The 25,993-nt window shown below is 45.4% G+C and overlaps 2 protein-coding genes across 3 annotated transcripts in view; one reads left to right on the forward strand and one right to left on the reverse strand.

The window, feature by feature from the left end:
• Positions 1–10,227, reverse strand: part of LOC122569289 (heat shock 70 kDa protein cognate 4-like) — a 64,211-nt gene extending 53,984 nt beyond the window's left edge. The window contains exon 1 of the mRNA XM_043730109.1: positions 9,679–10,227. The gene's annotated coding sequence lies outside the window, so the exon portion shown is untranslated. The remainder of the gene's footprint in view (positions 1–9,678) is intronic.
• LOC122569290 (Krueppel-like factor 6) overlaps positions 4,829–25,993 on the forward strand; it is a 275,557-nt gene continuing 254,392 nt past the window's right edge. Inside the window, exon 1 of one of the 2 annotated variants that reach the window (XM_043730113.1) lies at positions 4,829–6,221. Coding sequence is in view for 1 of the 2 variants with exons in the window: in XM_043730112.1 (XP_043586047.1) it covers positions 6,120–6,221 (102 nt within the window). In the remaining variant the exon portion in view is untranslated. The remainder of the gene's footprint in view (positions 6,222–25,993) is intronic. The other variant, XM_043730112.1, reaches the window with a different exon arrangement.

Genomic DNA, 25,993 nt, shown 5'->3' on the forward strand with positions numbered 1-25,993 from the left:
CAAGTTTTCGGAGGCTGAACAGTGCAGGAAGGTTGTAGCCGGGGAATAAATCCCTGATACGAGAGTGATTTTAATTCGATTCTAACGTGCACAGGTTATCAGGTGCAGGGGTTACGGAAGGGTGGTTTTTTGTTGCGTTGAAATCTCGAACCCCAAACCGAGGGGACCGATGAGATAGGAAATTTGTCGGGAGTTATGCAAAGGACAGGGTTGTTCGTTATGCATAAAAGGAGGTTTACGACGCAAACAACAAGTAAGACGATTAAGTCGGATTAACTTTTTTAATTATTAAAACGACTTTTGTGGTATCTACCATAGTAGCTGGTTGTTTAATCGGTTCTTGCTTGAAAATATTATAAACCCGTCATTTGCACAATGAAGACTAACATTTCTTCGTACGTTTGCATAACTGTAAATCGAATAATTCGAGGATTTCGCATTCGTTGATCAAGAAAAACGGCACTATTAAATATTTGGAATAATTTACTTAATTGAACTTAAAATTCAAATTACACGTGTGCACGTACTTCCAGCGTTAATATTTTCCGGGAATTTACGAAACGTACGGTCGCTCCGCCATCGCGACTCGTTAGTTTAAATTAATATTACAACGTATAATATTTGCTCTACGTAACCCTAATTACTCATATTCGTTTGGGGAATAAATTTCTCTTGATTATTCCATTGCGTTCACTTTTGTAACTGTGAATTTCGTCAAGTTTTCTCGAGATGTGTGGAGCACAGTCGAATCCTGAAAGCATCGTCCTAGATAGCACGATTTTGCGGCTCACGACGACCAGCTTGCTTCCTCGGGCTTTAATGGACCACTGGGACGATGTCACGAGGGCAGGATGCACACCCTCGAGGAATGACATGAAATCGCGGTTAACCAGTCGATTTTGCACATACGCTAGCTGCTGAAGGCGAAAATTCGATTCTTCCTTAGGCGCCATTAGACCTTAGGCGAACGTGCAAGCACGTTAAAGTCCATCAATCGATGAAAATTGAACAAGGCGTGATAAAACGATTATATTCTTTCGGGAACCACTCTGATGGGAACCACTAACGCGTCAAAGCAGTTGTAAATTTTAACTCTTAGCGAGGATCCTCTTCACTAGGAGGAAAGAAATTTAACGTATCACGATTTTCGACCATAATGTGGCTCATACATCATTCGGGGGAATGCGAATTGTAGAGTTCCTTAATTTCGTCGAAACTCTCGACGAATTTTTACGAATGTGTGTTGAGGAGACTTCGGCCGATCACCCTGTGTCAGAGCACCGCAAGGAGAAAGAAGAATCTTAAATCGGCGTTTTTGTTCCACTTACGTCGTCTAATATGAGAACATGGGGGCCATTCTCGTTATGCTGGCTCCCTTATGCCGTCTGCGTTTTATTATATATAATTTTATCCAGTTACCTTCCATGGCGACAATAAAAATTTCTTACATTCAGTCGTGTCGTAGAACAAACATAACTGAAAGTTACATCATTTTCGCGTTGCAATTTCAGGCTCGTTTCGTTGGAATAGTTTTTACTAGTTCGCTTGCTTCAACGCAACGGGGACTCAGGTACTGACGTGTCAGTACTTCAAATCGCAATAAGTACACAAAGCAAGTATGGTTTAGGGTCAGAGCTGTAATTCCAGTGGAAAGTTCTGTCAAGTCAAATATGCTGCTAGCCGGCAACTAAATACGCGGTGACGATATCAAACAGTGGAAGCTACGTGGCTTTCGTGTGCACGCGTGCCTCCTCATTAGTAGGCGGACTTTCCCGCGTTCCACCGTATTTCGAAAGCGCTCGTGAAAATTTATTTCGATAGGAGCGGGATATTCGTGGCACGTCGTAATTTACGACGACAGACTTCTCTTCTCCGCGTGTACCAACCGAAACTGATCTATCGAGCACACAGATGGGCATAGACAAAATGAACGTTCAAGATGTTTAACGATCGGACAGGTGCGTTCTTTATTGTTCAATGAACTTTCACGAACGCTACCGAAAGAGATCATTAGTGCTAGCGATACGCATGGTCATGTGTCCTCGTCCCATAAATTCCAAGCTTCAAGGATGCGAGCGGCCAAGCTGGTCGGCGAGGGTCGTTCAAAGAATAACAGTTGACACGAATAGTTGCGATGCGGTGTGCGAGTATTGCAGCCTTTGCCGTGGAATTATGCAACACGAACATTACGTCATACTTACGGTGTTCCTTGCGCTCTGCGCACGACCGTGAAAATCGTGAGCAAGCAAAGAAAACGTACTGTCGAGGGCCGAATGTTGCCGCCACGACGGCCGTGTGGTTCACCTTGGACCGCTGGCGGACAGAAACGCGAGAGGAAGCGTTACGAGCGAAATGTAACTCGGGATAATTGCATTCTGGACAAATGCAACTAACGTTATAATGTAAATTAATGTTTCGTTCGTGAAAGGAGAAAGGAAGGAATTAGAGGAATTTTTCGTTAATTCTTTATACATGTAATTGTACGATTACTTTAAGCGAGCAAATATAATACGGTATAATAAAGCAATAACAACAGTCAGCCAAGCTGTAACGTTTTGCGCGATAACGCAGAGGATACAGAAGTCCGTTGCGTCCTCGGCTATTGCACCCTGGTGACAGCAGCCGGAAAGAGGGTTAACGATCAGGTCATTGTATTCGTGGATGGCCTTCTTAGTGGTGTTTGATCCGTTGATCAAAAAAGCTCGTAACGAGCAAACGCTGCTATATACGTGTTTCGACAAAAGGACGCTGAAGGGATTAACAGTCGTCACGAACAATTCTATGTAAATTATCATCGGAAATAGACAATATGTGCGCGACTTCGGATCTTTCGCGAACGATACGATTCGTGAACCAGGCGCTTCTCATGCCAAGCGAGAAAGAAACGACTGCTATCCGAACGAGAGAACGTTAAATTCGTCAGCGCGCACTCGCTATCTCATAATCGAAGAACGAACTCGGTATGATATACATATATTTTCTATATAGACGTAGCGAGAATAGAAGGAATAACTGCGAAGAAGAATGGAATTAGCGAAGGCGAAACAGACGAAGTGGTCGTTTTGCACGCCGATGTTCACCAAACAACTGTTTTCCAGACTAACAAACGTTCTGTCGGTTTGCTCCATAACTAACAGCGAAAATCGACGATCCAATGCATCTCGGTGCACAAGAAAGCTTTCGAGAGCTGGGCTTGAATCCAACAACAACCACCATATTTATGGTGCCGGGCCGTCTTAACCCACTGAGAGAACCGAATGCATCCAAGAAACCGAGTCGAAGTTGAGAGGTTACGAGAGGTCAGCCTCCAGTGCTACGTAACATTCAGAATCAATCAGGAGGATATTAGCGTTATCTGAAAGTCAACACGATCACTCTTGACAGTAGACTGATATTCATGCATTTTGTACGCACACTTTTCCTCCATTTCTTGTTGGTTTTCTTGCAAATATTCCCGGTTCGTTCTTACTGAAAACGCATCGATGATGTTCGCGTACGCGCGCTCTTTGTAAGAGGAATAACAACGTCGTTGCATCGTCAAAAATATATACGACTACAAAAAGGTGACACATAGGGAAAAAAAAACAGTCCTTTGGATCCGGTGGTCGTCCTCCCTGCGCTCCAGGGCGATAGCTCGACGAAGATAGCTCGAACGGAAACGAGGTACAGACTTGATAAGTGGAGCCGGTCTTCTAATTCCATTCGCCATAAATGCCGCTTACGTATCTAATCTAGCATTCCCGAGCGTTATAGTAGCGTCTACAAAACAGCTTTTAACGAACGCGCAGAATCCATGAATCACGTACAGCGACATAACGCGTTCATCTCTCTCTCCACTTTCCGCTCTGAGCGCCCGTTGACTCACGTCCGATTATTCATTTTCGAATAATTCTGTGCTCATAATCGATGTCTCATGTGTAAGAGTCGATCGAACAAGCCGCAAAAAATCGTGGCAAGCAAGAGATTCTAAGTGGCTGTTTTCAAATACGTTTCCTCGTAAAAGAGTAATAAATTTAATATGACGGTGTACGTAAATTCGAGTTCGATGTCGAAATTAAGGAAAATATAATAAAGTCAGAAGTATACACGACGTATCTGACATCGTTTCTATGATTACATTTAGTGGAAATAGCAATATTATTCATACGCGTAAATTCCTAGATGTTAGTTGTAGATAAGATGACAATCACAGTTCGAAAATAGCCAAATGAATACAATGACATTAGGAATGATCGTCAGGCTGAACTTCAGCCAGTCTATTCGAGTTTTGGCTCAAAGAACATAGAGTGTAATTGACGCTGTAATTTACTACCACTCAAACAGGAACTAATCGTTTCTCGTGCCAATGCTATGCTATCGAGTTCCACTAAAAAGGATCCGTAATTACAGTTCGATACAAAAAGGAACTCGAGACATAACGATCCTTTATCAAAGTTGTCTATAAATTAGCATTCATATATTAATAAACTTAACTCATTATTCTAGGTATAGAATACTTACAAGAATATAGCAATTGGAATGCGTGTATAATAGAAAGGAAAACAAAAAGGGAATAACTTAATTTACGTTACCACGCGCAAAGCAATTTCCTCTTAAAGATCTTTCTGCTGGAGCCGTAATACCGATCGTTTCGTTGTAGGATATTTTGTAAGAAAATGGCACGCGAGTCAAAGATAGGTGGATGTGAAAGAAAAGGCGATGTAAAAGGCAAGGGAAACGGCGTCGCGACGCCACCGAGCGGTGCTGCCACGACGCGAAGCGGTCGCCGGCCGTGATAACGCGTCGCCGGCACCGAGCGCGCGTTCGGTACAACTCGGCCGAGTTCGGCCCTCCTCGCGTACAGTTATGGCAAGGGAACGTCAGTCACTCTTCGGCGCTCGCGCGGAAGAGTCTGTACGCATTAGCCGTTGGGGATATCGTTGCTCCTTGCGGAGTGTTAAATATCTCGTAGGTGTTTCTTCGTTGTTCATCCCCAGCGACGTGTATCTAGCTCGTGATCGTTGTGACCGGCGGAATTGAATACGGTGACACGACGCCACGTCCGCAAGTGTCGCGGGAAAAAAGCCGGTAGGTGACGGCCGAGCCGCGTGTGTTCCTCGCCAAAGTGTATATGTACACGAGTTACCGGAGCAAAAAGAACGCGAGAGGAGGAAGGCCAGTGAATATAGAACGTCGACAGTGGTTAGCTCCAATTTCGCGTCGTAGCGAGAACAAAAGAAAGAGATAGAGAGGTAAAGAACAAGAAAGGCAGAAGTAAGAGAGGAAAAGAAATCGACAGAGAGTATTGAACGATCGGAGCAAACGTATAACGAGTGAACAAGAGAGAGAGAGAGAAAGAGAGAGATTTGGGAAGTATAAAGCGAGAAGCCGAATGATTCGAACACATACCGGGTCGTGACTCGTGCCGGCGCTTTGACGTTTCGTCGTTCGTGGTTACAAGGTTCCTCGTCGTCACGTTCCACGTATGATGGATGCTGTCGCGCGTGTCTCGTGTACGCGACGCTATCAAGAACAGACAGAACGTCGATCTGCACAAGCAACGGCGTTGCAGTGAGTTGTTTCCTTGGCTGCAGAGATCGTGCAGTGCGTCGCGTGCCGCTTTCTTTTCGACGACTGTACCAACGCAGCACAGCGCCGTGGTGGCAGCAACAGTAGAACGCCGGTAGTGCAATCAGATATTCCACTCGCTGAGTATACGAGCCAATAGTGTTCGTTGGTGTTTGTGCGGGCGCGGAAAAAAGAAGCGATTAGCCGGTCTTTCCCTCGTCTTGATCGACCACAGAAGTCGTTTGTCTGTAAATCTCACTTCTCTCGCTCCGTATCGGTCTCTGTCGGTCATCCTACTACGGTGACGTCGTAACCGTTGGTGTTTCTTCGATGATAAGCACGTGTGCGTGCCACTACCTGCTGCGTGTACGTGCGTGCGTTAGAATCGCGAGCCGCGTATCGGCGTGCAGTTAGTGACCGGGCTCCGTTACCATCTAAGTCCTCCGTATACGAGTATAGCAAATCAGAGTTTTGTTGTTTGTTTATATCTTCTTGTTGGTTTCGTTTGGTTCGAAGGAGTCGGTTTCTTTTTTTGTGCCGAAGCCAGTTACGAACGGATCACCGGCGTAACCATGGATATCCTGCCGAGTGGGAACATATTTAGGGAGTTGCAAGATATACACGACACCGGATACTTTTCGGCCCAGCCATCGCTCGAGGATCATTGGCAACAGGTAAGAATGCTTCTACATTTGAATCCATACCACCTCGTAAATTCGTTGTCGTGCCTTATAGATGTCAGTTACTACTTTCTCATTAAAATAGAACGGAGTAATAAGTCAAAACCTAGCGTCTAGCGTTACATCGCGCGTACGAGCAAGTTCAAACAGCGGCCGTGAATTTCGAACGCGAAAAGGCGCTTGTAACCTCGACCGCCATATTTGAATTTCTAACGGTCAACATAGTAAGTAACGCGTGTCGTTGTCCATCGAGTTCACTGACGCACGTGAATTCAATTACACGCTAGATAATTTTGTTCGTTTCTTGTCCGTTTCTTGTCCGTATCTTTTAATACATTTGAAAATTTCAATAAATTCGTTCGTGAACAGTTATGTCGCCATCTTTTTTCGTAAAATTCGAATTTACCAGTAATCTCCGAGAAGTTTGGTTTCTCTGGCCATTTTTTGGTCGGACTCCGTTTAAATCGATTATCGATATGCAGCGGGCTATTATGACGGGACGACCTTGAGCCGTGGTATTAGATCGGTGTGTACGTTCAGTGACGCGGCCGAGCGTACTATAGACGGCGCGTCCTGTTTGTTTACGAGTGTGCAATGACCTTCCAGTGGTCGGGGAAGGCAGGAGGGACGTACTTGTTCCCCATTCAATATCTCAGCCGGAGTACAACAGTTTCCTCGCTTCGTTAAAATAGTACGCGTGACGTCACTGGTAGCGCCGTAAGTTCGCGTTGCGTGTTGCTTTAACGGTTCGCTACCATCGCGATTCTCTGGAATTTCCAGCCTTTTTTTCCATCTTATTTTAGGTCACCGTCGTCGTACAGGTTGTTTTAAAATACACGTAAGAGAATAGAGAGAACGAAGATTCCATTAGCATTGGCTATAACTGTTTTTCTTAACGAATAAAACCAAGTTCAGTATGTATTTATACATATTTCTCTAACGGAAGGAGTTCAGATATTCTAATAATTAAAGGACTGTTTCATCAAACGCAAATAAACTATCGGCGATATTTCCTGATTTGTTGTCCATCCAAACGACTTTTTATTGGTGAATTAAAATTCTGAAAATTTCTGTAATATACATTAACATTAACTGAGCAACATATATAAATACTTTTTAACCTTTGCTTGATATTTCACACAAACTCTACACATCTGTATCTCTTTCTCTCCCTCTCTCTCTCTCTCTCTCTCTCTATCTATCTATCTATCTATCTATCTTTTTAGTTAAATGTCACGCATTTTAACCACAAAAATTCGTGATGTATTATTTCTTATCGAAATCGATGTGCTATCCGGGGAAGTTTAAAAAGGTCTGCGAATACTTTTTTCCTTTTAATTACCCTTCGTAATTTCGTACCTTCGATTTTATCTCTGGTCATTTAAGTAGTACATTTTAATTGTCGTTCTTTTAATTACCGATGGCGTATTCGATGATTAGGTCGCGTGGTGAAATTTATGGCGAGGAAATCTCGGTTTGTCGCTTGGTACTCGACATTTGACCTGCGCAACATTGTTGGGTCGGGTCTAGTTTGGCGCGGTGCCTAATTGAACGTCTCGAAGGGTTTCCAACTGAAAACCGACCGGCACTTTAGTCGCTTTCTTTTCTTTCTCGTTAATTACCCGTACGATCGAGCGTTTTTATTATCGGCCAAGAAATACGTCACGCTAGCTAGGAGCAAGCAATATCGTCCTGTTTCCGAGATCGGCCACAGCTCCCTCATCGGGTCCCCGTTGTCCTCCTCAATTACGATCTTTCTGATTGCATTAATTTACCTCGTGTCTCGTTCCTTTTACCGCGACTTTATTCACCTCGCTGCTGAAATCGAATTTGTCGGAAGTGGCCACTATTTTAAATGGAATTTCTCCGGCTTTCTACACTCCGCGGTATCTGTCGTGTTTGGAGAGTAAGCGAAACGTCGGTCAAAGAAAGAAATACCATCTATTTAATCATGCTGAGTCTCTTGGTCTCTGACTCTATTTTTGCGTCCAACAATACTCGAATAGCTTCGGAGTTATTTCGCGTATCTACTTTATCGAACGAACCGAGAATAGGATACATGTAGATTAGTTCGTTGTTCCAGCAGCTGATCTCATTACTCCTGGACCGTGTGTTTGTTCTTTCTAAAACCGGATTCGCGATCCCCCGTCGTTGTGCTATACGTAACTACTAGCCGGTATAAAATTTGGTCTCATCGCGATATTTGCCGAAAGTAACCCTAGTTTTATAATCAGCATCGGCACCGTTTTCACGAGGTACGCGCTGATGTACATGGACAGCGTCATTCGATATGCGAACAGATGGTTGGGTCACATCGACAACGCGACGGCGTTGGTCGCGTGACCGATAATGCGATTCGACAGGTGCTCTGTTGTATATTCTTGTATTCCCAACTTTACACGATCCAGTTTCGCCAGCAATTATTGTCGTTGGCGAGGAAGCGAGGCTCTGACGCGCGACGCCGTCAGAACTGATGTAACTTGGCCGATTTTCGGCGCGAACCAGACGACCAAGGAATTTCGCGAAATAGCGCGAGATAGACGATAATGCCCGTCTGTGCGAAAATTCGATTGCGTCGCACTCTGAGAAGCTCGTCTGCTCGTTACAAACTCAGTTATACATGAATATTTTTCTGATTCGTTGATTTCGAGTTTCCTCGTAATTAACGTAAATTGCTTGCAATTATTATAAATTGTTACAAGATATCCGCTGTGTCGAACAAACATCAGGAGACACAAAGACGAGAAATGTTTGGTAGTTTTCCATCGCGGAATTGGATTAAGAGATGAAACGCAACATCGATCAGTTGTTGGTATTTGAATACCTTTTTTAAGCGATAATTCCTAGAACGCTACCAATTAATGTAGCTAATTACGATAATTGTCCAAGCCAACAATGATGAGCGGGGAAAAAAGGAATTGATGTTAAAAATAGCCAGTGTAAGGTGTCAAGCGACCTTGTTGAAGTTTCCTTTCATCTAACACCTGATGCAATTACTGAAATACATCCTACGTATCAAGTCACGATGAATTATTCATTCCCGATACGCTAAGCGGATCCTGAGGCCTCTAATATGCGTATGCTCGTTTATGAACCAACCAACCATTCTCCCTCCGCTTCTACTCACGAAACGAAAAATATTTTTTCGTAAATAATTCAGCAGATTGAATAATTGATCGTTAGGCGGATCGCGTGCATCGCCGTGCGTACAAATATTTTCACTGCAGCAACATTGCTCTCGCTTCCTCGATTAATACGGAATACGATATTGTCATGCGTGAATCAAAATCGCGAATTAAAATTTCCTACCGGATAGCAGTTGCGCTTGTAATATTTTCGATTGAATTTTCCCTCGTTTCGAATTGCCTTGATTCGATCTCGTTGTAAATCGCAATTGAACGTAACTTTTTCGCTCTCTCTCTCTCTTTCTCTCGTTTTTCTATAAATGTACCTTTTTCATTTCGCTGCCATGATACGCATCCAGTTGGTCACGTCGTCCGATATGCACCAACGTCCATTGGTTTCTCCTCGTCTCGTACTAACTTGTTTACCGACGTGTACACAATATCGTCGCCTTCAAAACGATGTTGTGTTGCTAGTGAGCTTCGTGTTTTACGACACACGCGTGAAAGCTCGAACGATTCGCGCGAGAACCGCGGCGGACCGCGATCCACAGAACTTTTGCTCGCATGAATTATACGCTCGTGACAGCCGCTGCGCGGCATCGGTGATATTTTTGTTTTCTCCTTATACATAGGTTGGAGCTTCCACTTCGTGTCGCGTATTACGACACACTCGACTCAACGCGATATTTTACGTCGTGTGTATCGGTACACGTACGTTTCACAATTCTGCCATGTGTCGTGTGCATCGCCGACGACGATCTCGCTCCGTTTCTCTTTTCCATTCCCTCCGCCCCTTTGATTCTGTTTCTCCTCGTCCTTTGGTCGCATTCGCTTATCTATCGAGAATTTCGTGAGAGTTTCTTTTGCACGACTTTCACCCGGACGTGTATCACTTCCCTCGCGAGCTTCGAATTTTATAGACAAGCGCATAAACAACCGAGCGCTGCACTGTAGCAATGCTACACGTGCGAGATTGAAAATTTGTTGGATCTCCTCTCGAGTTATTGTGAACGTTGAATAGACGGAGGAACGTATCGAGGAAGATATTCGTATAACTCTATGAATCGCATGCTTTGCTATGTGATAAACATTCCAGTGAATCATAGCGATTGTCGTTTGCGCGATGTATCTCCGTTACTTCAATAATTCTCCGTTGAAATGGAAGGGATCATTCTTGCCATTTTCTTGTTTTGCCGCATTTTATAGATGTATTTTCCAAGTTGGAAGGTATGCGGATGATTCATTATCTCTCTGAAATCACGAACGCACGATGCCGGTCGTAACGAGGAATACAGGACGCGCGTCCTCGTGTGTGATGTGTTTTTTAACAAGGCACGAGGACTCGGAACGCATGAAAATCAGTGAAATATTCGACATGCTTCGCAGGTGCACATTACAGGATCACACGATAATACTGTAATGAGCAACGCTTCAGAGATTCATTAATTGTATATCTCATCGCGATTTCTTCTTTTTTTACACAGCATTTAATACGGTTTCGATTTTTCCGGGCAGTCGGTAATTGCGAGAAACCTGAGGTGGTCGAGTCGCTTTCCCACTGGCTGTTCGCGATCCGTGTTTTCATCGTGAAAGCTCGAACGATAAGGTAGACGATGCGACCGTATCGAGACAACAAGGAAATAGCTCTGCATATTTATTTCCCGCTTATCGTCCTAGCGAAGTTGAAAAACTGGGTACGCACGTACGCGACTGCACACCCATATATATATATATATATATATATATGGGTTATATATATATATATATATATTTTTTTTTTTTTTTTTTTAAGTAGAAAGTACCGAAACCCCCGAACGAAATGGAACGATACGCGAGTCGGTTTCATCGGTAAACAGTAGATTTTCCAAACGCGTTCCCCTTCGGACGAGGACTGGGAGTTCCGTAATACTTCGCACTCTTTCACCGTGATTTTCTCTTGATTTTCTCGGCGGCTCTCGTGCGCGCGATATATTCCCGAACGGATAGAGAAAAGAGCAAATCTCCGAGCGGCTTTAAACGGCACACGACTGAGTGACTTGACCGAGTGTCGGTGTATACCGATACTCCTCTTGCAGCGTCTCCTCTGTTCCGTTCCTCTTGTTGGCATTGAAATAAGAATATCCGAACGCACAAAGGCGTTTTGGGTGAATGGGCCTGACGTAACTCTTTTGTCTGGAACACGGGCCGTTGGTACGCGAGTCTGTCCCGTTCGTATTCCAACCCCACCGCCCCCGTTTCCACCCTCGATCTCTCTTTTCCCTCTCCCTCTCCCCTCCCTTTAGGCCGCCGATGCGCGCAATGGGACGAGAAACAATGGTTTTCCCGGTACAATGGCTCGCAATGTGAGTGATGCGAAAGATGCTATTGTAGCCGTGGCTACGGAACGTGGCATTGTTAACCTTCGATGGCGCAACCTTCTTTTCTAACCACGCTAGCTGCTGCGTTTTCTTCGAGCCCGTTGTCGCTTGCCAAACTATCGTAATTTCTACGCTCCGCGCTATCGTTGCTGTTTGATAATCGATTCGAGGAACTGCGCGAGTTACCACCAGTCGATTCAATATCTCTTCCAAGTCTACCGTATTTCCCTGGGTCGTGTAACCACACACGTTGGTTATCGAACAAACTCGATCGGCTGAAAAATTCGGTGGAAGCTTTACACCGTTTAGTCGCGAACGAACGTTCCCAGAGGGTCGGGCAAAATCTGCCTACCTACTCGCGATGCATGGGAAATATCGATGCGTCCCGTGAAAACCTCGAACGCAGGATGTTCTCGCGGTAGTTACGGTACAATCGCGCTTATCCCTCGTTCCTGTTCCGTTTCGTGGGGGACACGGTACGAGCACGTTTCGTTTCAAACGAAAAGACTCGGGATAAAGCGAACCACGGTGGTTTATTTCTGAGTTTCTGTCGGTGCGCTCACTGCGATGGCACGCCACGCGTTTTGCCGTTTCTCTCACGTACCAGAATGGATCCTGTCGCTCGCGGTCGTGTTTGCATCCCGCGACTTCTCGAGAGCGTCCTCGTTAAATCTCATTAACGCCGTGGCGCTAGGCGAGAACACCGAGTTAAAGCATTTATCAATTCGGTCAGCCTGTGTTCCCCTAATTTTATTGCGGGTCACCACAGAGTTAATCGAACTCCACCTATATAACTTATTACCGCGACGGTACGGCGTTGGTAGATACGCTGCACGATATCCGGAGTAAACGACGAAGAGAAAGGGAGTAAAATGTCGTGGCAAGACGAGAGGGAACAGGAGAGATTTGTTCGCGTTTAATCTTGCGATCCGGGTCGCGGGGGTCAGCTGCGAAGTGCTGGAAACCGGAAACGCGGGAAGGGAATCGCGCGTATACGGGACAAGTACGAGAGTTCGTTTGTAGAGAGTAGATAGCAATGGAGGAGAAAGAGACAAGAGAAACGCTTGGGAAAGCCGACAGAAAAAGGCGACACAGCCGATCAAACCGGTCGGTATACACATGGTACACGTAGTAGACCAGAAGTTGTGGAAGGACGTTGGCCACGTCTCGGAAATCTACGCCTCGTGTTTCTGATCGAGATGCTGCGAGGCTTTGCGTAACTCGCAGTATCCTTCGAGGCGGGGTGAACGTACGGAACTCGTGTCTTCGACGACCGACCTTCAATTCGGGACGAAAGAAACAAATGAAAGTTGCGACATTCGCTTTAATATTTGAATCGAGTAATTTCGATAAGGTGATTCATGTTATGGGTGAATGACAATGAACGTACAAAATTTAATGGATGGTGGAAGTAGCGTGCATTGTCTGGCCATTCTGATTCATCGAGCTTATCGTTATTAGTATATCAGACGCGATGATACAAAACGGCTGACTAGGAGACAAGCGCAGTCTCGTCGCGTGTTAATAGTTGACCATTTTGTGTCGAAGGCACAATCGGTCGAGGAAAATTTGCGTAGATAGTCACGGTCGAATTAACGTGCTTTGCGTGAACCGGCGCTTGTATCGAACTGCTGCAAGCTAAATCAACGGGGACAAGGGTGGAAGAGCGGAAAGAGGGCGGCAGCAGAGGACTGGGGCTACAAAACCGAAGAGAGAAACAAAGGACCGATAAAAACAAATTGGTCTTCCTCTCCTCGCCCCTTTATCCGTCATTCGGTCCGTCGGTTTGATCGGTCAGACAAATTTTGTGGCCGTTTTGTTCGACGTGCGCGTACATTTGCGGCGAAAAGACATATAATCCTATTAAAATTTATCAAAGCCCTTGCTCGAAATGTTCGATATTAGCGCATCAGTGGAAATGTGAGAAAAACGAAGCGATAAAAAAAATATGTTCTCTCGATTACCGATTACTCGCTTGTCGTCGAATGGTGCGATAAATTATCGAGTCTTAATTACGTTTCTTAGATAAAAAAAAAAAGCTGCTTCCGATAAAGCCGCGATAGCTCGTAAAACGTTCTTGTCTCGTTCGTGCCTTCCTTCTGTTTGGTTAATAAATTTTCGAAGCTCGCGTAATGCAGTCATTGACGCGACGAGTTAGTAAGTGCGATTTATTGTTTTGATCAATTAAGCTTGGTCTTTGAAGAAGACAAAGAAGACAATTAGATAAGATAGCGTGACAACCAAGGCGATTACCTTTACTTTCCATGTTTATATATCTCCTTTTTTTTAGTTGTAATATCGCTCGTCTCGTTATAAACCGATGTTTTAGTCTTTTTATAGCTTCTTAACCCGACTCGTTAAGCCACTTGCATGGTTGCGTTGTTAGCCGCATGTAATCAATCGTCGCGGAGGTTTCTATGGAAAAGCTATCCATTCCTTCTGTAGCTGGAAAGCAGTGCATCGTGCATAGTGGTCACGATCATTGCCTCGCCGTGTTCTATTGTTATATTGTTCCAGCCTCACTGTCCTCTTACGCGTCGAACGGTAGACAACAATAGCGCGTGACAATCCCGCATACAGGACTCTCATCGTTTTATAGTTATTTTTTAACGTTTGCTTCGTCGACGTTTAAACCTGTTGACAGCTGTTGATCGTTATAAACGTTGGAAACGTTGGCGCGGCTGTACCGTCCGCGATAAAACGTGCCGCGATCGATGCTCAGGAATTTTCGGGATCTTACGTCAACGTGTACTCGAGGTGATAAAATTTGTAGACGAATGCCATCGGGGACGTCCTCAGGCAATTACCGTGGACTGGCTTGTAAAACGAATCGAGGTTGAAGTAATTATTTTTGAAAACGTTGACGTTTTCATTCCTCGTTGAAGGTCTTCCTCGTTTGATTTGCAACGTGCAAATATCGTGATTCCACAGCGAGCGTTAAGACACGCGTTTTAAATAAAAATGGAAATATCGGGTACCGCGTGTGTAAGTAAGCAAACGTTATTAGAATCACTCTGTTACTCGATTAGCTGTTGGTTGCAAATTACCCATGAAAACAACACCAGTTAGAGGCGCTGGCTTTACGAGCGATGCATTAAAACCTATATGATTTTCAGTTTCTATTCTTTCCTTTTCTTGCCTAGCCCTGAAAAGTCAACCATTTAGCTAACGTCCAAACAGAAGAAACGTAAAGAGCCGCTCAATTTCGGAGGATGGTGTACAATTTCTTGTTTACCCAAGCTACCCCACGTTAAAATTCTCGATCTCGGGGAATGTAACAGATGGTGTTCTCTAAAGGGCACGTTGTCAGGGACAATGCTTGACTTTCCAAAGTCCCATAGGGAGCGAAACATTACAAGTTAAACATTTACCGTTTTGCATGCAGCCAGGATTAGGGGATCAAAAATGTCGGATACGATAACGCTAAGCGAAATATCGAGGACTTATGATCGAAACGCGACATCGTAGCTGAAATGAAATTTTCCGCGAGCCAGAAAAGAAGTGAACGCGCACTCGTTACAGTGAAATTGCGTAATTGCTACAACGCAATAGAATGCCCGGTGCGAAACATATGCGCTCGCAGTTGTAGCGTGATGATGTTCAGCTTCGGAACATGTCAGATGGTCTTTGTTTGTTTACAGCACGACACGGTAAAGTTATTCTTAGAGCTCGGAGAACAGCGACTCGTCTAACTTTAGAATGGCGCTTTCGGGCCGTGTTTCTAAACGCGTCGTTTGCGAGTCTAGGCGGAATAATTGAAATTTCCCACGGATAACGTCCCCTGAGTTATCGAGCGTGAAACATAATCGAGGGTGTTTGGTTCATTGAAAAAAGAAAGGGAAATTTGAAACAGAAAAACGTGATGAACCTCTTACTCGCTGCTATACGTTGTTATTTCGTTAGTTACTCGGTTCTTGTTAATTCAAGGACACTTTTTTCCTCGTAATTTCCCAAGTATTAACTACTGAAACGTCGCCAAGACTAATTGGATATCTGCTCACGGTGATAAATGGAAGACGTGGCCGTGTTTTAAATTTGATCTTAACAGAGACACCTGCATGCCGGTGAACCTTTTTCACTTTTTTCAATTAGACGCGAAGCTTCGACGAGGTACTCATAGTTGTCGCTAATTTTAGTTTCGAACGTCGATTCGTTTGGATTAAATGGATCCGTTTGATAAGCTTGAAAGACACGTTTCTAAATGTATTTCAGCATCATAATCATTTTTTTTTCTCTTCGTCCGGATGTTCCCTTATAATCCGCGACGACACGATTTCACGATAAATTTGCCATCGAGAATCGATTCGAGCGGACGCATCGATAACTTGGATGGCGCGTCGAGCCGAGTGAAAATATAAATAGGAAGATGCCAGCGTACGAAACGAGCGATACCATAGCAATTTGATTGATGGACCGTGCTACGCGTAACTGGTATGATTGATAGACTCGTCTACGCAACTAGTACGTTTACCCCGAATTTTTATGATTCATCGATAAGCATTCCGGTATACGGTGTGACCGATCGATAAAGCTGTTTAATTCGCACTGGATGAATCAGCATCGAGTAATCATCTTCGCTCGAATACCGTTTATTGCAGCTGCGAGTGATCTGTATTTTACGCGAAAAAAAATCGTCGTGCAAACAGTTACACGCTATTTTCACGATACGTAATATGTACTTGCTCCTAATGGATGACTCAAACGCAATGACTATATCGTACAGTATCTTCTTTACTTTCGTAGCTGTTATTTTTACTTTCGTTGCGTAACCTGTCGAAACTCAATTCAATGTAATATCAAGATCATGAATATTGATGCGCCGCGACGACCGATATTTGGATTCCAGGAAATTTCGCTCGGCTGCCGGGATTAAAATCCCTCCCTCTGTTCTTTCCCTCTTCTATTCTCTTCTAGTTCTTCCCTCGATTTTCTCCGCTATCTCACCCGTGTCCCTCTATCTCAGTTTTATCCATCTCTGTCGCACCGGTTAAGCGGATCCACAGCGACATTTGCATCGATCTTACTCGCGAAATTTCGTCGTCGATCGGCCGGTAAGCGGATCGACGTGAAAATCCGGACGTCAAACGACAAACACATCAGGAGAGAGGGTGAAAGAGAGAGGTAGGTGGTTGGCTTGATCGTTAGTCTCGTCTTAAGCTGTACAGAGGAACGTAACGGCGTTCTCACGGCCGGAAGCGAAACGATAAGTCGGCTGCTCGTTCAGCCAGCCAACCAGCCACGCCGTTAACAACTGGCAGACACGCGTTAATGGGTTTCAGCTCTGTAAATACATTAAGGTTGCTCGTCGCGCCGTGAATCGTCGTTACAACGCCGTGCACGCATTCCGTCCGTGGATTCGCCGGCCGTGTATCCTGTCGTCGCGAAAAAGATCGACGGTCGTCCTGGAAATTTCAAAAATTCTCGATCCGACCAGGACGTCTAAAAATTACACGCCGACCAGAGCAGCAATTTTTCTTCCGCGTCGCGACAGCTGTACCGGTAAACGCACGGCATACGTTTTAGCCTCTCCTCCTCAAGATGTATTACTAGATATATTCGAGCTTTGAGTTGGCCGCGTATCTCCTTGCTGGAATAAATATAAAAGATGGAGTATTTGCTTATTCCACAAACGGATTGTGTAAGATTCCAAGTGTTAGCTAAGAGACATTGACTCAAATTATATTAAGGAACCACTTCGGAATCGTATATTGACACTGGCTTGACAGCGCCATTGATTAATTCGATGTTTGAACGGTTGTGCCGATTTCGTTGTTTTTTATTCACGGGTGTTTCCAGGAAAACCATATTTCGTTTATTCTGGATATACAACGCGGTTTGTTCTTTACGATGACTCGCTTTTGACTCGCCATCTGTTGGGTTTAACGAATATTTGTAGAACATTATTGCGTTAATTGTTACTCGGTAGTAAACGGCCATGAGTTGAATGAACTTAATTGTAGCAGTTCATTTTCGCTCTACATTCACCGACTGCAACGTGGTCTCGCCCACGCGTAGATTTTTACTGAACGAAAAAGAAGTTTAAAATTTTCGGTGCAGCATCTGTTAGCAATATTCCATGGCTGGGCACGAAACCTTTTTAACTGTTGACCGTATAAAAAATATGGTCGGGAGGAGAAAGCCTGGCGGAATACATATTTCAAAGTTGTCTAAATATCTGTGCGAGTGATCTATTATTCCCTTCCTATGATCGTTGAACGTTCCCACATAGGGAGTGAAGTGAGTACGACTCGATCCGGCTCGAAATAATTGCCAATAAATTTGTTTTTCGATCGGGTTGGATTCGAGCTACTTAATCCATTAACCTTAAATCGACTGCGAGCGATCGAACGAGCCGTCGCGTCACGTAACAACATTTGTTTACATCAACATGGTGGACGCAGGAAAAACTCGATCCCGCTGATCGATTTCATATCCAATACTTGAATTTCCGTGGCGGCCACGTAGTCGACGTTGATTGGCCGACTGATGCTGTGCATGAGCGCCACTGGCCGCTCTCGAGCCATGCCACTGCGTTGTAACGGAGCATCATTGATGTTAATGAGCTAGATTGGAAAGCTGTCCTGCGTTTGAAAGTTATTGAGCTCGGAACGATCGGCTACCTCTTCTCTTATGCGTGCACAGCGATGGCGATGGCGATGGCTATGATGCCGCCGCACCAGTGATAGTGGTGGTGGCGATGCTACGTCGAAGACTCACGATCTGTACATGTGCACGCATATTATACGAGCGTGTACACACGCCCGGAGAAGCGTAATTTCATGAATGAAATCTGAATAAATCAGCGTGCCGTGTTATTACGGGGCGTAGCGCGCTCGATAAATCTCGCTAATAAACAGTGACGGCGAGCGAGGAGCCGGACGATGGTGACGATCGAAGAAGATCCACTCTTTCCTAGTCTTTGCGAAAAAAAAACATGCAACTCGCTTCATCTTTCCTATTATCGCTGAAAACACGCATTTGCCAATTACGCGATCCGAGTGTGGTAAGTCAATACGCGAACGTCATACACGACACCAATGATGTAGTATGACTCTTAGATGTTTGCGCCGTGACTGTTATTTTGACGCTCGGTAGAACAAATTGATTTTCTATTTCGATTTTAGATTTTTGATGAATTGCTTCGTATATTGTGGAAAGTGAAGAAAGAATTCGTTTCTTATAATTTGAGAGCCACTGGTTTGCGTGTACTTAGCCAACGCAAACAACACATTTGTCGAAGCATTATTGGATCGATCTTGTCGCGCCGCAATTCAGTCGAGCCTCGATGTCCTGGAACGATCCTGCGTAACCAGTTCCACTATACCGCGCGCACGTAGCAATGATTTCTCTTGTCACGCGAGATGATGGACAGCATTGTGGACTTACAACTACGAGACGAGTCTGGATATCGTGTTAAACCGTTCGACAACAGTCTCGTGCCCGATTAGATATCGTGTCGGTGACTCGTCCCGGGGAATAAATTAAGTTTCACCAGAATCTATTAATATTTCATAAGCGCAGGCCAAATTGGGTGAAACTCGGATGAGTAATCGTTGGTGTCGCTCGTGACGGTGAGGAAGTATCGACGTTGCGCGTCCGCGAGAGAAGCTATTGGCGCGAGTATCTTTCTCAGGTGTGCTCCGATACCATCTTTAAATTCGTAATTGTCGTGTTTCGCAGTTGGTCAGCTCCTTTTGCGTGGATCGTTGCGTAGGCTCGTCTCGTTGATACACGATACACAGCTTCGAACAGAATCGACGGACGATTATTTACGTTCGCGTTGCTTTCGCGAAAAGAAAAAGGAAATTTATTGTTCCGTGTATGCCACTTTCGCCGTCTGCTTGCGGTACAGATGGTAGGTGTTAAGCAGACTGATGGCGTTACCAATCCGAACGTCGGATCTACTCGGGATGTTATTTATAACTGGCGCGATACGCGAAACCGATCGTTAAGCGAATTCCAGTTCGCGCGTATCTCCGGGCCGATTTTCGGTCGACTTCTTTCTCCCTGGCAATTTCACTGGAGGTATAGAAAATAGGATTGTCGGGAAGAAGGTTGCGCGCTTCGCGATTATCCTCGTTATTTTCAACGGTCGAGCACTTACGCGATGTTCCACCGCGTGGTTCGCGTTATCGAGGTCGAACGTCATTTCTTCGAATGGCTTCGATTTTTCCCATCAGAAGTTACGTCGTTACGAGATACGAACCGAAGCACACGGTTCGCGTGTATTGGTGAGCGCAGCAATGGCTGCAGACCGATGGATAGAGTGGCTGGAATCGAAACGAGAAGTTGGAAAACAGATATTGATCGCTTCCCGTGTGTACAATTCGCGAGTACTACGAGCCGGGCCCGTACACGTGCGCGTTTTCAATGACGTAAGGATTTTCCGGCGTGCATCGCGAGCCAGCCGCCACGCTGAATCGATTCTTTCCGTGCTTGTTACGCCGGCGAATGAAACTAAAGGAGGATAGGCAAGGGCGAATACTAGAGCTTTACGCAGCAACGATTTCTCAATGCGACTTGGAGTAGTTTCGTCGGTCGGCGTAACCATTTGGCAAACGAGGCACGTAACATGTCGGTACGAATTCAATTCCGTAGATTCATCAACGAAACGATGCCTCGTACGAAGTTTAATTTGTACAATAAAATCATTCACCATCGAAAGGGTAAATTCTACATACGAGACTCGTTTTATCCCGGAGCGCGAGTTCTCCTAAAATGGAAACAGCCAGGAAACAACCGCCGCGCTGTCGAGAGACAAAACAGTTGTAAGTGCCGTAATGCGAGAGGGAAAGCACTCGAGGTTTAGTTATCGTGCACACGACGCGATGTTGGGCTTGAAACACGACGAGCGTGCGTGCACCCGTTGTATCGTTATCCCTTTCGAAATTCGATACAACCGAGATATCGATATCGGCAAGCATGGTAGAATGCTTTCGTTGTAACGCGCAGCTATCTCCTCGTTACCGGGTTGCATCTTTACTACACCGAAATTATCGTGAAAAGGCCTTTATTTTACGCGTTCTTATTTGAAGTATACGTGCACAAGATACGCGAATGAAAGTTAGCTTATACGTATATAAGCTGGCGATAAAGAGAGAGACGCGCGAGCAGCAGAACGTCAGCCATTTCACGATCCAGTGATTTAACAAGTTGCATTTCCCGCGGATATTCCGGTATACAGGTCCACGGCATTAATTAATTCGAAAAGGTCGCTATAGGCTTGTTGGGTCAGCCCTATTATCAGGTAATTCGCTGTCGCGCCGACTGATCGCGTGATACGCCGCTCTCCATCGCTCTTCCTGGCTGTCCTTCTATTGACACCGTATCCTGGGACCGCTGAATGCTTCGCAGTGATATCGTAATCGACGCATCGATGGGAACTGTAAATTACGATCAGGTTGCGACGATTCGGAGTAATTAGAGTAATATCGATATTTCTTCGTTATGGTCTTCGGAACGGCATTCGGTACACGTATTAATTATACAAATCGATAACAAACAACGGGAAGATCTTTAAATTACCCGTGGCATAGATTACGCGTTAATCGACGTAAAGCTTTTCGCACATCTTTTTTACTTTACCTACGGACGAAGCGTGCTTTCCTCTATAAAGAATCCTTTAAAAGGAAGCATATATTTTATCCATTCCATTGACCAGACTTAAATCGAGCGATCCTCTCGGTCGAACATCCTCGCGAGCGTGTAACACGAAATACCGGTAGTATTTATTCGGTGCCACGACCACGGTCACGGATGCCGCTACAAATCGTCGGAACGATCGTAACATCAGGAGCCGGGGGGAGGTTCGTTGGTAATTACGCGAATGGTGTGAGTCGGAGGAGAGCAGCATTACTTCCGTCCGATATTTTTCCATTTTCCCCGACGGTGGTGGTCGCGGCGGCTGCGTTTTTCGACGGTCCTCTCGTTTTCTTTCGCGAGATCAATAAATCGCGGGACCGTGGAAGCTGCACGGTCGTTCCTCCGTGTCTGCACCACCCCTTCGCCTCCTCTCTCACTGCCGACACTGCCTCCACCGGTCCTCGTCTCTTTCTCCTCCACCACTTCACAGTCCCGTGGATCTCCCGAGAGCATTCGAAGCCGACCGACCGGGCGATAATAAAATAATTCTCCGCCACAATAGACAATGCTCGCCGAGATGATAGTAATTCAAACCGGATGGAGGAAAAAGAGGCCAGTCGTTTTCCGTATTTCCGCCGGCTGCGCGCGGACGGGCCGCCGTCGCGTTTCCCGTGTCTTTCCCCTTCTTCCACTTTTTCTTTCTTTTTTTCTTCCCCCCGTTTGTTCGTTCCTCTCTGTCCTCGTCCTCTGTATCTCATCCCTTTTCCACCCTTTCGTACCCTTTCCCCCGTTTACGCCACGGCTCTTTCACCTGCCACCTTCTCTATTCCCCCGCGACCGTCGGTTGCATCCTTTCTTCTTTCCACGTGAAATTTGTCACCAAAGTGAAATAATATGGTTCCCGTTGCTCCGCTCCATGCGCTATCCTCGTCGTAACTCACCTGAAAAGGCCAGCGCGCGAGCACGCTCACACGTGCTGTAAGAGGGTGCTCAAGTGTGTTCGAGATCTTCTGAAAATTCTGTGGTAAAAGGAATCCTCGCGGAAGATCGATCGTTGTACTTCTTGCCACCTGTCACGGTGAAGGATGATCGCTAACAAGCATCGGATAAATCGCTTTCGGTGAGAGACTTATGGTATTCGTTTGGAGACTTATGGTAACGTTCCTCGTAACATATTAATGTATGCAGTCGTTAAATATCTATGTTTCTGAAATTCGAATAAAGAAGGACATTATATTAAACGATTCAGCGTTGTGTGTCTGCTGACTGGTCTTCCTTGCTGGATTATGATGACCGGTGATAAAGGGCTGCTCGGTAACTGAGTGTCCCTCGTTGCCGTAATTACTTGGTCGTCGCGAAGAAGGAAGATCGTCGCTCGATTTACGGTCTTTGCTCCGAAGAGGCAGGCAACGAGTTTCTCCGCGGCAGACTTACCCTTTTCCCTTTTCTTTCCGCATCTCGTTTTCTTCCTAACTGTTCCATGCCATTTCAAGGCGTACTAGTCCGCCTTTGCTCTAAAGCTCGCCGAGCGAGTTTTAACGAGAAATTAATATCTCGACTAAGTTGTCGACTCCTTCGTAAGGAGGTCTTCGTCTTTTTCTTCGTCTACTTGTATCATTCGCTGCAACTGCTTCTATCTTTTCATCCTATTTTATTCTTCGTGCCTCTTTCTTCCATATTCCTTCTATAGTTTAAAGCTTCTTCGCGTCTCTGTTACGCGTCTCTACTTTTGATTTCCTCGTCTTTTGAATCTCGCCGAATTACTCGTCACTTAACAGTGAATACGATGTCGAAACACTAGCGTAGAATGGTATATTATAACATGGTGAAACCGTTCTCTTTTAATCGGATCCGTTTTTCGAGCCTTTCATACCGCGAACGCTTCCTACGCATGGTTGCGCCTTCTATTATTCTCGGAGGTGTAGTCGTTCGAAGCTTAATTAACCGCGTGTCTCGGTCAATTAGCTAATTAATGCCGGTGGAAACCGTAAGAATCACGAAAGAGAAACACCCTCGCCCCTTTCGTAACTGGGTTACCAGCGTGCCTCGATGTTTTTGGATCCGCCGCTGAAAAACCTGCAAGCCACGCCGTTTGAATTTCCGAGAATTCAGGCTGGTTCGCATAAATCCGTTCCCTCTTTCTCTGTCGAATGTTTACATCATTTTTAAATCGATCGCTATTCAGCTTTTATCGGATTCATAACTCTGTCCCCGACATTCGTGCCAGGAATATTTCAAGCGAAGATTTTTTGGTAATGCGCGATGATGTCACAAATTCCTGACGGTTCAACGACGCGACGGGACATGATCTCTCGCGTGAATTTCCCGGAAGACGTTCCAGATACTCCACCACTGCGTTCTTTCCCAGTAGTTGCTCACCTTCCCTACCTATTTCATTCGTCGGCCAGTTAATACCAGCTGTCGCTCAGTCATCGACTTCCGAGCCGCATTGGGCCTCTGGTTAGCTCTCAGCGTACACATCCGAAACACGGCTTTGGCAGACATCTGGCAAGCATCCACGCCGGATACTCGAAAAGCCTCGTACACCTATATACGAGACGCCACCGACCACTACGAGAAGCTGGATCTAGGTATTTCTGGGCGTATCGTGAAACTGCGCAGTTTTCCGCGCTCTTTCGCGTTACGAGGACTTTACCGTGTCTATTCTGTCAGATCTACTTCGTAGCAAAAAATGTATAAAATATATTTCCGTATTTAAACGCGATTACTTTATGTAGAATTGCAAATTCGTAGTTTTAAGGGATAATCTCGAGATTTCGAGAAGTTAATATTTTCGCGTGACAAACGACACATTGAAAGCTTATGTCGGTGGATTTTGATCGAGCTCCATCCTTCCAGTCGCTACGCTTTTCATCCACGAGGACGCGATGCCAGCTGCTAATGAATTTACACCGTCGCGTCTCCTCTAACGTCATTAGTGTCTTCGTCACGGTAAACAGAGACCCGTTCTGGCCCCTTTCATCGAGCAGATACGTATAATCGCTGAAAAAGATTCCGGTCGAAAAAGACGCGACATGTCACTCTTCGACCCATGGAGCTCGTAAAACTCGTCTGGCACGCTCGTCGTTCGTTGTGTTTGTCGCGAATCAAGTCGCGGCAACCTTTGAAGTATGTGTGTCCCAACACAGGGAATGATTCTACGTAATGTCGATGTCTTTGCGAATAAACCGCCTTGGTAGTGAGTTGTACAATCATTCGCACGACCTACTGCTGGATCTGCATACCAGTCGCGGTGAAAATCGACGAAATCGACGACGTATATCTCTATGTATGTACGATGGAAATCCAAGTTCTCTCGACGAGGCGTGGAAGATTTGTTATGCGTGCGTACAGCGATTATAATCGCGACAATGGCGTCACTAAGCGTTAAGGGAAGGATCGCAGCTATTGAATGATCATCGTCGATCGATTAAGTAATTTCGTGGAAATAGTGAAATCCTGGTGCCTCCATGTTTAGTCTTCTGTTAAGTCGTTTGTTCTTCCGCACTTGCGAAACAGGCATGTGGCCGCGTGGCATATATGGAAAAACACGATGGCGTATTTGCTCCATTAGAGCGATATTGGAAGGTATTTAAAGCGAGTCGTGACCGCGGTTTCCGGAGATTTCTCGTTACAACTAGATAAACGGGAAAGTTACCATTGGGACACTGAGTCTCGGAATCGATCGTAATCGCGATGAATGGAATACGTTTTTGTATTTTCGCGCGATGTTCCCGATAACCGCTTTCACTGTAACGACGTACTGTTCCGAGTGTAGATCATTAACTATTTTCGAGACGTTAAAATCTTGTTCGTAAAGAAGTACGTTGAAGATTTCTGAATCGGTATTTTGAACTTTTTATTTTACATACATTTTTCATAACGGTAAATAGAAAATTCAAAATATAGAACAGTGACAGGAGAATGCTTCTATCCGTGTATCACAATTTCGCTCGAAAATCTCCCTCGACAGTTAACATTTTTGTCGGTTGATCTTTCGTCCTTTCTACACGTTCCATCGTTTTTCCTTGTTCGTCCGTAGCCTACGTTCCTTCGAAGAAAAGCACGTGGCGGCTGTGAGTGGCGAAGAACGTTTTCGCCTAGAGGCCGTGGCCGCGGAGGGGGTGAATCCGCTTTAATTTTAGCCATGCTCTTCCAGCCGTGCCGTGGGCAGGCCATGGTATGCACGGTGGTGCTCTCGGCAGCAGCCTTGGCATCGCAGACGCATTATTCATACCTTAATGAATTCTCTGCTGCTCCCCTCTTCCCGCCGCCGATCTCCGCTGCTCGCCCTTGCCGCGTCCGCGCTTCCACCCTCGCTAAGAAGCCACGAAAGTCTCTCTATTTTTGCGATAACATCCCTGTTCCCTCGTCTCGCGGCGTTCCTTCCGCTCGTCGCGCGATTTCGCGAGCGTTCGCTCTTTATTTCGTATTTTTTTTCAACGGTTCATCGTTCACCATTCCGCTTTTCCTCTCCCCTTGGCTCCATAGCACAGCAACAAGGGACGTTTACTATCGCGAGATGAAAAGTCCCGGAATGTTTGCTAGTCGTCGTTCCCGTTCCTGCACCCCCACCACAACGGAAGATAATATATTTCGAAACGGCTCGAATATTCTCCAGTATATTTACGTTTTACGCGGAACTGCGCGTCGCTTCGAATTTATTCCCCCCTCCGAAAAGTAATATCGGTTCATGCGTTAG

The sequence above is a fragment of the Bombus pyrosoma genome, linkage group LG7 (assembly GCF_014825855.1).
Source record: "Bombus pyrosoma isolate SC7728 linkage group LG7, ASM1482585v1, whole genome shotgun sequence".
Lineage (NCBI taxonomy): Eukaryota > Metazoa > Arthropoda > Insecta > Hymenoptera > Apidae > Bombus > Bombus pyrosoma.